Consider the following 12,862-nt stretch of genomic DNA (forward strand, 5'->3'; position numbering starts at 1 on the left):
TGTGAAGGCAGCGATTTGACATCCACCCTAAGCAGCGGCTATGGGGTGTTTGGGCAACAGCAAAACGGAGGATCAGCGTATCGATGAGAAAGCGCAGCGAGAAGCCAACAAAAAAATAGAGAAGCAGTTGCAGAAAGAGAGGCTGGCTTATAAAGCGACACACCGCTTGCTGCTCCTGGGTAAGAAGGAAGGGGCAGAGGTGGGGGACGGGGAGAGGAGGGGGCATCTGCCCCAGCCCGCCGGGGCGGCAGGGCGAGCGGAGAGGGGAGATGCGGAGAGGGGAGATGCGGCGTGCGCCTTAGGTATGGAAAACGTAGGCTGTTGTATTGAGCAGTGAGCGAGGCGTCCACAGATCGAGCTCAGCGCCTGAGCCACATGGATGCACACATACAGAAATGCTGCCGAGGTGGGAGATGCTGTCGCGTCCAAAAAAAACCACAAAAAACACTCCAACCCCCCCCCAGCCTGAACCGTATATCACAATGTTCTCCCTTCTTTCTCTTTTAGGGGCTGGTGAGTCAGGAAAAAGCACTATTGTGAAACAAATGCGAATCCTACATGTCAATGGATTTAATTCAGAGTAAGAATTATTGACACTTTGTGACTTATTTTTCCTTAAATGTTGGAAACAGGTTAACACACAGTAGGCTAGGAAATTTCTCCTCTCATCCCCTGTGTTTTGATGGCTTGACACTGCGTTTGGAGGGAGGGAGGCGAGTGAGAATAAGGAAATTGTTGCTATTGTATGTTTGCATTTTCTCCTTCTGGCCCCTTTACTGTATTTTACACTGTTGCTACTGCAGCGCTTGACAGGCCCCTGTGTAGCAACAACATGGCGACTACTTTTTACATAGAAGCAAATAACCAAATATTGCATCTGTCTGTAATATAAAAATACATGTCAAGTCATATTCAGGATGACAGTGTGTGCTGTTTTTCCGGTGTTGGGGTTAGCGTAAAACTGAAACTAATTTTACATATTTGTTAGAAATCATCCTGTTTTGTGAGGCTACATCATTTTCTCTCTGAAGAACTCTTTGCCAGAAATCATTATTAATCCACAGCATTAATTTTAGATATCTGTTTGCCTTCAACTACGTGTTGTTAATTTCAAGCATGTTTACAGCACGTTGTAGAAATGACAGAATGACTTCCAGTTCCATCAGGGGAGGCTTTGCAGATGTGTCCATGATTGTCTGATTTAAAAAAAAATGTATCAGGGATGAATGTGCATTGCTCTTCATATTGTGCAAGAAAAGGGATAAGGGGAAAATATATTTTTCTTGCTTTTTTTTTTCTGTTTTAATGATTGAAGAGCAGATAAACAAGCGATCAGTGAAAAAAATTAAATGCAATTGACTGAACTGCTTTGGAAGAAAAAATCAAAGTGTTAATATTTCTGTTTTAATGCAGAGAAAAGAAACAGAAAATACTGGATATTCGGAAAAATGTTAAAGATGCGATTGTGGTAAGAACACACTTTATACTGTTCTTAAATGCTTGGTTTTGCTGGAATGAGAAGGATTGTGCTCTCCAAGATTGTGATGAGAGAAATCCCATTTTGCTGATCAGATTGGATTATCTTCTATTGATCCTGTATCCCGCGTTTATCCAGATTAATGTGTTTGGTTTTTTGTTTTATCCAATTCTAGACTATAGTTTCAGCAATGAGCACTTTAATACCCCCAGTTCCATTGGCCAACCCAGAAAACCAATTTCGAATGGACTACATCAAGAGTATAGCTCCTCTTTCTGACTTTGACTATACACAGGTAAGAATACAAACCACTCATTTATTCTGCTTCAAGGGGGAACATGTTGCTTCACTTTGATTTACTGAAACATTGGGGTTTTTTACTTTTTGGAAGATGGTCATGGGAAGACCTTATGCCAGCATCACCTCTGGTTAACTTTCTTACAAGACTGTGGTGGTTGCACCTGTTTTAGTGGTGCAGGGTTTTGTTGTTATGGATTTATTTGCTGCTGTTTGTAAATGCTGCTGTTTCTGCATTTAGTTCTCTGCAAATTTTCTGATGCAATCATACATATTGACAAATCAAATAAGACTTTGTTGAAAGCTGATTTCCTACATGGAATTAGATGCAGGATGTTAGCCTGAGGAGTTACTGTCTACCTACAGAAAAGGATATAAAAGGAAATAAAAGGCTGGAGTGGCCTCAGTGTTGTTTCCCAAATTGACTGCACTTCAGAGTGGAAGCTCGCATAAGCAGTGGTCAAGTAAGGTGCTGGTTTGCTTCCTCATGTACTGTAGTTGGCATGAGCAGTGATTTGCTTGTATGTAAATGTTGCCTTCTTTTGATATGGAATCATTTGAAAATTAAGGATTTCTGTATGGAAGCTACTCTTTTGTAGACAAATGAGAGATACTTTTCAGATTAACTTGCATAGGCATCTTATGTTAAATTATTTTTATCTTTTTATGTTATTATTTATAGGAACATGCATAGAATGTTTCATATTTCATGCTTTATATGAAAGCAAGTGCACAGACATTCTGAATTTTATTTTTGCAGTAGCACAATTTTTAATTTGCCTTAAAATGATACTGAAAGCAATTTGTTATGGATACAGTAAGGACTTAAAAAAATCTTCATTCATTGGCTAAATGATTGTGAGTTGTACATGCTATCAATATTACCAGAGAAGGCATTTACAAGAGAGTGTCTTTAGGTTATTATAGCTTCAGGGTGGAAGGGGGAGAAGGGGAAGAGTCGTTTCTTTATTATATGACTCATATTCTCTGATGTGTGATTTTGCCTGTGGTAAACCTACCACTTTGAAGGTTCAAGATAAAGAAAAATTATCAGACATCTTGTACAGCTAGAATTTAACACAGAATGCAGATGTTAAGAAAACGACTGCAAGGTACACCCACATATTGCATAATTGCTCAATTGGTGGATGCAAGTTAGAGAAAATGAGAAACTCTTTTTAGAAATGGAATGTGAGCTTGACATGAAATATTTGTCTTATGCAGGTATTAAAGTTCTGAAGCATTTGTTGCTCATTTTATGTGGATTTTTTTTTTGCTTTAATTTTGACCCTTAGATGCTTGAGTAAAATAAATGGTGGCATATATACTTTGCAGTTCTCTATAGTAGATCTGTTATTTTGAGTTTCTGGGATAAAAGAGAGCTAAACTGGACTTTCCATAGGGCTGGAGATATTTTTTATTTTTATTGTTTGCAAATTTCCTCCTTTTTCACAGAAGCTGACTATATCTGGTCAAATTTGACTCACTGTTCGATATTTTTTTACAGAGGAAAATTTAGCCTTCTTGGAGGGGGAAAGAATAGGACCCAGTGGACTTTGAAACAATTAATAATTCATTTGAAATCTCGATTCAAAGTCCATTTTGGTTTAAAGTAAAAATATTAATAAGTGTTTTTTAATTAAGTAGGTTTTCTGAAAATACCATCATGTTATTTGAAATAGTGTCAATTACTACTCCTAATTAAAAAAATTTAAAAGTTGTAACAAGTTCAAAAAAAGAAATCTGGTGCTGGTTTAGAAGTAAATATATTTCTGTGTCACTTTTATATTTTCCCCCTTGCTTTCTTATCAGCTCAATTCATAGGTTTAATATTTGTAAAATGTAAAGTATGCCTTTTTTAGATTCTTTGGTTTGGCTTGCTTTTTTTTAATTTTTCTATGTTTAGTATGTTATTTATCTCCAGGAAGATTTGTGAGCAAGACAGATTGAAAAAAAAAAAGTGCTATTGTGCTTCAGGGCTTGATTCTACTCCAGTTTAAGTCAATGATAAAGTAAAATTAGGCTTCCAGCTGAAATAACTTTTGACCCATTTAATATTTTTGGGTAAGGAGAAATATAAAAATAAATACTTGGGTAATAATCAGTTAGGCATCCTTTGCTAAGCATTATTGATTCCATAATTAATAGCTGAGGTATGGAATAAGGCCTTCAGTATTTAACAGTAGACATTCAAGGTCTAATCATCCTTACTTAAAAACAGTTGTAAAGGAAGAAATGGGCAACTCTGGGGTAAATTTTGGGATATTCTGAAATGTGACAAAGGTTACCCTTCTTTCTATGAAGGAGGGAAGAGGCAGTTTTAGGGTTTTTAACAGTATGGATGGTGATGAGCTGTTAAAGACACTTAGTGTTGCAATATGAATTACAGATGTGTTATTTTTGGATGATATTAGCCATGTAATATATGTCATAAAAGTCAATGTGTGTTAGCTGAAGATACATTTCAGATACATTGCATGCCAAATGTGGCAAAATGACAGCACCTTATCATGAGTCTTCAAAGACAGATCCCTGATGCAATGCAAAAACTTCACTGATGGCACAATAGAACCAACACTCATGGGGTGCTAATTTAAATATATTTGTGACATACAGATGTGCTTGGACAGACATTCCTAAACTACATACAAATTAACTAATATACATTTACTTGCTAATTAAAATAGGTGGGTATGAAAATACTGTTTTCTATGGATGAAATCATACTCTTAATTGCAATTTATGGCTGAAATTCAGAGAATTTTGAGTAAAGATGGGGGTTTCACATTTAGACTCTGATAGTTATTTAGGGTTTCTGTTTGTCTGTTTTCTTCATTACTTAGCTTTCTACAAAATGTAAGCAGAACACTTTATTAAGTAGTGATACAAATTTTAAGACAAATAGTTTTCTCTTTACAGACTTCTAACATTACTTTAAGAGTCTACAGAGTGCCCCCTACAATAGTTTTACTTACTTTTTAAAAATTATTCTTTAGTTTGGTTTAGTTATGCTACCTTGAAGATTCATTTATTTGATATAAAACAAAACTTTCTTGATTTCTCTTATAATTTTTATGTTGTCTTTCATTACTTTTATGAAAGACTGTACAATTTTTACAAAATATTTCTTGGGTGACTGATGGGGTCCAGTTCTATAAATCATAAGGGCTAGAGTTTTTACAAAGTTAATAAATATAAATAAGTCAAATGTTCACTGTATTTTCTTCCTTTATGTTGTGAAAGGAATCAAGTTAAATTTTTATCTGACTAGTTTAGGCATTATTAGCTCCATAGTCCAGTGTAGAAACAGCAGAAGGGCTTTAACACTGAAATTGAAACGTGCTCTATCAAAAAGGATTTTTTTATTATTTTTGGCAAAGTGTTGATTGATATTTGCTAAAGTTTACAGGAATTGACCTGCTCCAATCTTAATCCTTTATTGATGGGAATTTGTTTTGTCCTTTGTGAATCAGAGGGAACATATTAAGGCCATATTATGCTGGCTGTGGAAAAACATGGTGTATTATGTAAGGGTGTGTTTACTCAAGTTCATTTGTTTCTGTTGAAGTATTTGAATTTTGTGGGCACCACAAAGCTGCTCAGTATATAATTCCTTTACCCTTTGTCTTCTCCAAAAATGTAGCCCAATTAAGTTGCTTTGCATAACGTGTGTCTTGGATCAAGCTCATCTGATGAGTTGTGTGTAGGAAAAAAGCAGGGAATGGTTACCTGCCCCTGGGCTGGACAGCCAAGTGTTTGGCCATATGAACCAGGTACCGGTGAACGTGAATCACCTGCTTAAGAGAGAACATATAAACACTTCACCTGGGTCTTAGGGAAGGGGGAGAGTTTTCATAAGATTTGTTTTCCTTTGCAGAGAATGTTTTAGAGAGGCAAAACTTGAACTTTCATGAAATTGTGAATTGTGTGGATGTAGCCCCTTGTGCGGATTTTAGTATGTGAGTTTCAAATATAATTTTTACAGCTACTTTATTGGTCAGGCAAGCTCTTTAATTTAGCTCTTAAGAATGAAATGTTAATGTGGGCATTGACAGCACTTTAGATTAATCAGGTCTGTGTTTTGCTTTACATTTTGAGATATTACAGTTTGAGTTCAATTTGAGGACTTTAATTTTCCTTCACGTTTTCTTCTTAAAAATTAGGACTTTGTATTCATAATATAACAACACAAGAAAGAAACAAAAATACTTTGGGTCAAGATTTGAAGTTACATGTATTTTTTTTTCAAATTTTTTATGAGAGCTGGTATCAAATTCAAACTCTTGTTGATGCCTGGTGATCTCTGGTTTTCACAGTGTGTATCTCAGTGTTTGAAGCAACTGAAAATCTTGATCAAGTGAAGTGTATTGTTGGGCTGTAGAAAATCTTTATCCTGGATAAATAATTAAATAAAATATTAAAAACATGATAAGTATAGTTCATATATGGTTAAACTTGCTTGGGTTGTGAAGTTAATCCTGTGACTTTAGTATCCAATTTGTCTGCAAATTGTTTTAAGTATCCCTTTAATATGTACTTGATATATCCCAAAGGAGTTACAAAATACCATCATCTCACGTTTTTTGGTTTTCAAATAACTCACAATATTTCCATCTTTCTTGTGAGTGTGAAAATATAAAATGTTTTACATGAAAATGCCATAAAATAAAAGAGAGAATACAGTGAGCATTGCAACTCAAATGGCTTCACTTGATTTTTCTATCTATATTTTTACTCCAGGGCTTTGTTTACCGTTTTGGGCAGAATGAACATAAGTTTTTATAACTACCTGTGACAGCAATACTTAACATTACTATGGCATGAGTCAATATTAACTCTTTAAAATCAATTAGACTTTTAAAAATTAAGTAAGTAATTTGTGGGGTTTTGTAATCTAAGATGCACACTGGTAGTTTTTCATATTTACACAAACACATCTTTTCCTATTTAAACAAACAAAAAGTATCAGAAAGGCCAGGTCATGATTAAGTTGTGTAGGTCCAACAACATTATTTCTACCCTGAATTAGTAACACCTGAAGAACTAATGAAGAAGGCTGTCAGAGAAGGACAGCTGAAAATGCGTTCACTATTATAGTTGTTGGCAGCTCCTTAGTCTTCATAAAAAGGTTAAAATTGTCAAGAGAACTGATCCTGAAAAGTAGTGGATGTTAGGAAGAAGTAGCAATCAGGAAACAGATGAAATTTTCGTTATGGTAGCTGTGATGGCAGTTGTTTTCCTGCTGTACGCTGTTAATTAACAGCAGATACTGAAGTTGCGCTTTTTTCATGTTAAGAGCAGACTCTGCTGATTCCCAGGAATACTTTTCCTTCTGTATGAAATACCTGTTTGCATACAGATGTAGTGTAAGCATGTTTGCATTTCATTAAATCAGCAAACTGAGTCCCTAGTGTTCTGATTAGTTGATGTTGAAGTAAAAGTTACAAGCATTTCATACGTGAGATCAAAAAAATACTTCAGTGTTACATGTTATTTTGTTCTTATTCTCTGTAAGCATTAAGTTTGCTGTTGATAGATCAGTCAATCCTGTAGAGCTTTCAGAAATAATCAGTCATTATTTTAACTGTGTTCAAAAATATAAAAACTAGAATTGGGATCGTAGTACAAGCAAATATACGACAATTGGGGGGGGGGAAAAGGAAAAAAAAAAAGAAAAGCAAACCAACAAACCTTAAAACCTTTCAATTTCTCAAATTTATAATATATACTGGAACTGTAAAATTACAAAATTGTACCGTGACTGTCTTTAATTCCTTTATTTGAATTCATTAATAAATACTCTGACTTTAGTGAAAACACATGGAGCTTTAAACTGGAGTGTTTTCTGTAAAGTACAGCTCTTCTGTGAGGCTCAGGATTTCTTGCTTAAAATACACCATTTGTGTTTGGGGTGGTGCTTGCTTTAGACAAAAGAATTCCTTATGATCAAGCATAAAGTCAAGTAAGGTTTTTGCTCTGGTAGAACACTGCTCTGTTTAATAAAAGTGTAACAACATATTTCCTTCTCCCCTTGTTCTAAACTCACTGAACCACAACAGTTTATACCAATGATAAGTAAATAATTAAATTTGTATCCCAGGAAAGGAGCTCAGGGATCTACTTAGGCCCCCAACAATTAACAGTAGAAATACGGAGGTTGGGAGCCATAGGAAATCCTGTACATGATCACAAATCGTCTGAAGTTAATAAATAGAAGTTGTATTCAGAAAAAAAATTAAAATAAGATATTAAATTCTGCATTTTTTTCTAGGCCTTCCTATCTCAATATTTTTAAGAACAGATTCAACTTTGAAATATATGGGAAAAGTTCACCATTTTCACATGTAATTTACCTTTTATAGAGGGTTGGTTTTTTTCACAGCTTACAGTGCAAAATAATGAATTACATCCCAAAAATACAGTTACTTGAGAAAGTCTTATGAACAATGCTGCTTATGAATTAAGTGCAGTGTTACATTAAATATTACATCATCATAGTAACACCAAATTAAATGTTTGCTATCTTATATTGTGAATCTGATTTTTTAGATAGTGAGGTGGTATTCACACTTCATCCAGCCTGCCTTTATTATCATCACATTATCATCACTGTGAAACCGGGAAGATATTATCATTTATTATTATTACCACTAACTAAAACTTAAGTTATTTCTGCGGTCTCCAAAATTATTGAGATTTTCTGATATTACTTTCAAGTTTTGTACCTAGGAATACAAATTAATTTGAGGGTTTTTGAGAGTCAGTCCAGCATCCAGTCAGCTACTGCAAATTATTAATACTAAATATCACATTCTACCTTTTTTTGCTACAGTTTTAGCTGAAAATTTTACATACTTCTATCGCATTTTACAAGGATAAAAATATTTTTACATCTAAATTTGGATATTGATTTGATGGCAACGGGAAGAATAATAACTTGAATTATCATTTTAAGTAGGAGTGACTGATTTTCCTCACAGAACCAAAAATGTATTAGAGAATCATTTATGAGCTTTAGAATATTTCTTTTTAAATCCAGTACTTTTCAGTGTACACCCTAATTTTGAATTTAAGAAAGGCAGAAGCAATAGTTTAAAGGCTGTACTATCCTCATCTTTGTACTGGCCACAGGTCTGTGAAGGACACTGATTTATTTTAAACTGTGATTGTTGGGGGGCTGCTGCTTTGAATTCCTTCACAGCTGTGGCTGCTGTTAGGGTATCTTCTGGAAGTGATTCTGCAATGTGGAGGTGGCAGCAGTCCTTCGCTATCCCAGGCGGTAAGGTTTGGAAAGACAGCTGAAGGAATAGCATTGGTGCTTGGCAGAGGTGTAGTAGCCTGGCCAGAATCAAACTGATCCTGATTGCCACTCTTTTCTTCAGGGAAAAAAATAGAAAAGAAATTCTCGTAATTTTTACCACTTAGATTGAGTTGCATTGAAATCTCTGGAGAAGATTTAAAATGTTTGCAAGAAATTCACTTGTTTGTTGCCTTATGTGTAAATCAAACTGAATTATAATGAAAGTCAGTGTAAATGCATGCAAAAGGTAACCACATTCTTAATGAAGACACGCTATCCCTTTAGTCCAAGGATGATGACATTTCAGACTTTTACAAGTGGCAGTTTTCAGAAGAAGGGTATTTAAATTTTTAATTAATTGCCATTATTTATAAAGTATGTTAAAACAGAATTTCCATCACAACCAAAGAAAAGGTAAACATATCAGAGTATGTTTCGTGATTGTCCTTATTATCAATGAATTTTTTTTAATCTCCTAAAATAAGGGTAGCAGGTTGATGGCTGCTTTTGCCATTTTTGACTACTCTGTAAAAGTAACGTGTTCACTAGTTAGGGAGAATCTTTTTTTCTTTTTTTAACTTCAGTGACCACGATAAAAATGTGCAGATCGGGGATAAATCATCACATGTGTGCGTCTTGTCACTGAAACCCGTGGAGACTATGGATCAGAGGATATCACCTACTCAGATACTATGAGTGTCATTATTTAGAGTTTCAAATAAGTGAGTGTTCATCTGCACAACAGCGAAGCGCTGCATCCCCTCTCTTCAGCACCTGATGAGATCACAGCTTCCGTTTCTGAAGCAGTGTTGAGCGTTGCCAGATTAGACCTTTGCTTGTTTTTTTCATCACCTCCATAGCTTGTACTTATTGTCAACAGTGGATTATCTTTTTTAATGTCAACATAGTCTGCACCAACAGGCAGGATGTTCAGTTTGCAGAAGGTAGCAACCTGAGCTGAGGAATAGAGAGCAAGCTAAACAATGTGAACAGAAGACTCTATGTATACCTTTCATACAATGAAGTAAATAGGTTGAAACCAAAAAGTATCATGAACAATCTTTCCCCTGAGTATCTAAGAAGCTCTTTACAATAAATGTAAATAGGACTCTCAAGCAGATAAAAGGCAAGAACAATGCACATTTGCAGTTAACTGCTAAAGGTTTCCGTAAAATGTTTATGGTTTTGTTCTGTCACCTATGTCACATAATTTGTTTTTCTGTAGTTAAAGAGATTCAATTCAAGTTTTAGGACCTTCTCTTTAAAAGGAGTCAGCAGGAGAATGTAATTTGTAAAACACAGTTTCAAGTTTATATTGCCTTTTACTTTGGAAGCTCTTGCAATAATTTCTTGGAACAGAGCTACCTCTGGTTGTAAGCATGCCAGCTATCACTTGAAGCATGCAGATTATGGTTTCTTGCTTTAAATCAGTAGATTAATTTTGGTTGGTTTAAAGTGTACTCTTGTAATTAATCTACTAGTATTTGTTTTAAAAACCTATGCTGGATGTTTTGAAAGGATACTTATCCTTAGGCAAGAAGAATATTGGAATTTTTTTCTGTTATGTCAACGTTAGAGATGAACTTTGCCTTTTAAATCTTTTAAAAGTAAACGTTTTCTGACACTTCTGCCAATTCATTCCATTTGAATTTTCTTAGTGCTGTCAGTAGGACTTAAACATATTCTAATGCAAATAATTATCCCACTGTTTTGAACTGTGAAATTGTTTAGCAAGATAAAATAGGCTAAAGATATGCAAGCCCTCTTATCTCTCTTAATTCGGTGAACGCTTTTTGATCACGTCCACCCTCACTTCCATAGGATGTTAAGTGACAGAGCTGTGCAGATCGTTCTTTTCTTAACATACACCCACATACTTTCTTTCATAGGAGCTAAATAATATCAAATTTAAGAACTGTCAAGTAGGAAAACAAGAAAAGGCAAAGAATGGTTAACTGAAATAGGGAAAGTATGTCCTCGCTACCCTCTGTGCAGACAACTAAGTGCCCCTTGCCGGCAGACCTACAGCTGACCACGAATAGCAGCAGGACCTCATTGCCAGTCAGCTCCAGAGTGGCTTTGGTGCAGGCTGTGTGCCTTGAGGAGTTCTCAACTCCGGGCAAAGAAAAAAAGTCAGAGGAGAAATGTGAATGAAAAAACTATGCAATGAATATACAGTCGCTTCTGTGTTGTCACTGGCTAGAGGAAGAGGTCAGGTCTCACCACTTACTACTGAAACTATGTCATTAATTATCAGGTTTCCAGCAGGGATCACAGAAGAGTGAAGCTTCATGGCAGGATTTTTAGCTTTAAACATTTGAGTGAGAATATTCCTTCAGGCAGGCAGGTGTCCTCTACCTTATCTTTCCATCTCACGATGTCAGTGTTGCCTTTTCATTTTGGGAAGAGAAGACTCACTTATTTAGGACAGCATTGAACAGTAGAGCTTTTCTTTTTCCACCCCTAAAATTAGCATTTTTAATCACTGTTGTTATCTGCTACATTTCTCCCTAGATTTTAAGAACAGCAAACTTAACATGCCAACCAACAGCAGAGTGTATATTATGGACCAAAAGTCCAATTAGTCAGAGAATACATAAATGAGAAATCATAACTAAAAAATAATTGTATGGACTAAAAATCATGTCAGTAGAGGAAGATGGCTCTTGACATTTCTGAGAGCCAGCCACTCAGACACCAGAAGATTTTCACTGGGTTTTGAAGAAATAAGGGATTAAATTTCGTCCTTGGCCTTCAGTTCTACAGAGCAGGGTTTGATTCTTCTCACTGATGAATGAAAGCCTGACAAGAACTATAAAATTCCGTAAATACAGAAGTCACCCAAAGCAGCTATATTCCCTAGGGTCTAATCTTGCAAAGACTTAAACAGATGGATATATATGGACCTAAATGCACAGCTAGTACTACCAGCACAGCATTTATGCAGCTGAGCTTCCGGTTATGCAGTGATAATAATATAAAAATCACAAATACTTTCAATTGAAAAACAAAACAAGCGAATCATTTTTTCCCTGTTAATTTTATATCTGGGAGGTCGTTGAGCACTTTTATGGATTTTCTTGGGGGTGGGTAAAGTTGTGTAGGTTAAAGATTGGCACAGAACTTGAAATAAGCAAAATCTTTTTGAGATAAGTGACAGTTCTGTGGATGCTATTAAGCTGTGAACAGTAGGTCTTTTCAATCACCGTGATTCATTTTCATATTGTGGTTTTTTTAATAATAATATCTTTAAAAGGCTTGCTGAACAGTAGGCTGCACCAGCATAACTTTCTGTGCAGAACGAAAGGTTTCATGCACAGTCTTAGATAATTTACCTTAAATTGATTTGCACAGCCTAATAAAACCATAAGAAAACTGCACCAGCTCAGATCATGGGTTCATTTAGCATAAGATCTCATCTCTGACCATGACTGATTGTGAAACAGGAAAAAGAGTTTAAGAAGGGGACAAGCACATAGTAGTATTTCCCACATTGATTGTCCTAGTCTCTACAGTTTTATGGCTGAGGTATTTTTTGACTGGGAGTGGTATTTCTGTATTTAATAAATTTCGTGGATTTTTCTTCCAGGAATTTCCCTCCCCCACTCCCACCCCCAACCTGTGTGAGCTTTAATTTATGGCAGTGAGTTCTGCAGTTTAAGTATGTATTGTATGAGGAAGTACCACTTGATTGATTTGGAGGGTTTTGTTTGTTTTGTTGGGTTTTTTTCCTCCAAGCTTGCTGCCCACTGGCCTTCCCTATTTTTTCTATTAGAAATATTTCATCT

The 12,862-nt window shown here is 35.5% G+C and overlaps 1 protein-coding gene across 1 annotated transcript in view; it reads left to right on the forward strand.

Annotated features, from left to right (window-relative positions):
- The first annotated feature begins 6 nt into the window (after window positions 1-6).
- The window catches only part of GNAL (G protein subunit alpha L), a 117,310-nt gene continuing 104,454 nt past the window's right edge, over window positions 7-12,862 (forward strand). The window contains exons 1-4 of the mRNA XM_008925562.4: window positions 7-179; window positions 508-580; window positions 1,414-1,468; window positions 1,653-1,772. Of these exons, the coding sequence (XP_008923810.1) occupies window positions 41-179; window positions 508-580; window positions 1,414-1,468; window positions 1,653-1,772 (387 nt within the window). The 5' untranslated portion in view covers window positions 7-40. The remainder of the gene's footprint in view (window positions 180-507; window positions 581-1,413; window positions 1,469-1,652; window positions 1,773-12,862) is intronic.

This window comes from Manacus vitellinus, unplaced genomic scaffold (genome assembly GCF_001715985.3).
Source record: "Manacus vitellinus isolate BGI_N305 unplaced genomic scaffold, ASM171598v3 scaffold_1_pilon, whole genome shotgun sequence".
Lineage (NCBI taxonomy): Eukaryota > Metazoa > Chordata > Aves > Passeriformes > Pipridae > Manacus > Manacus vitellinus.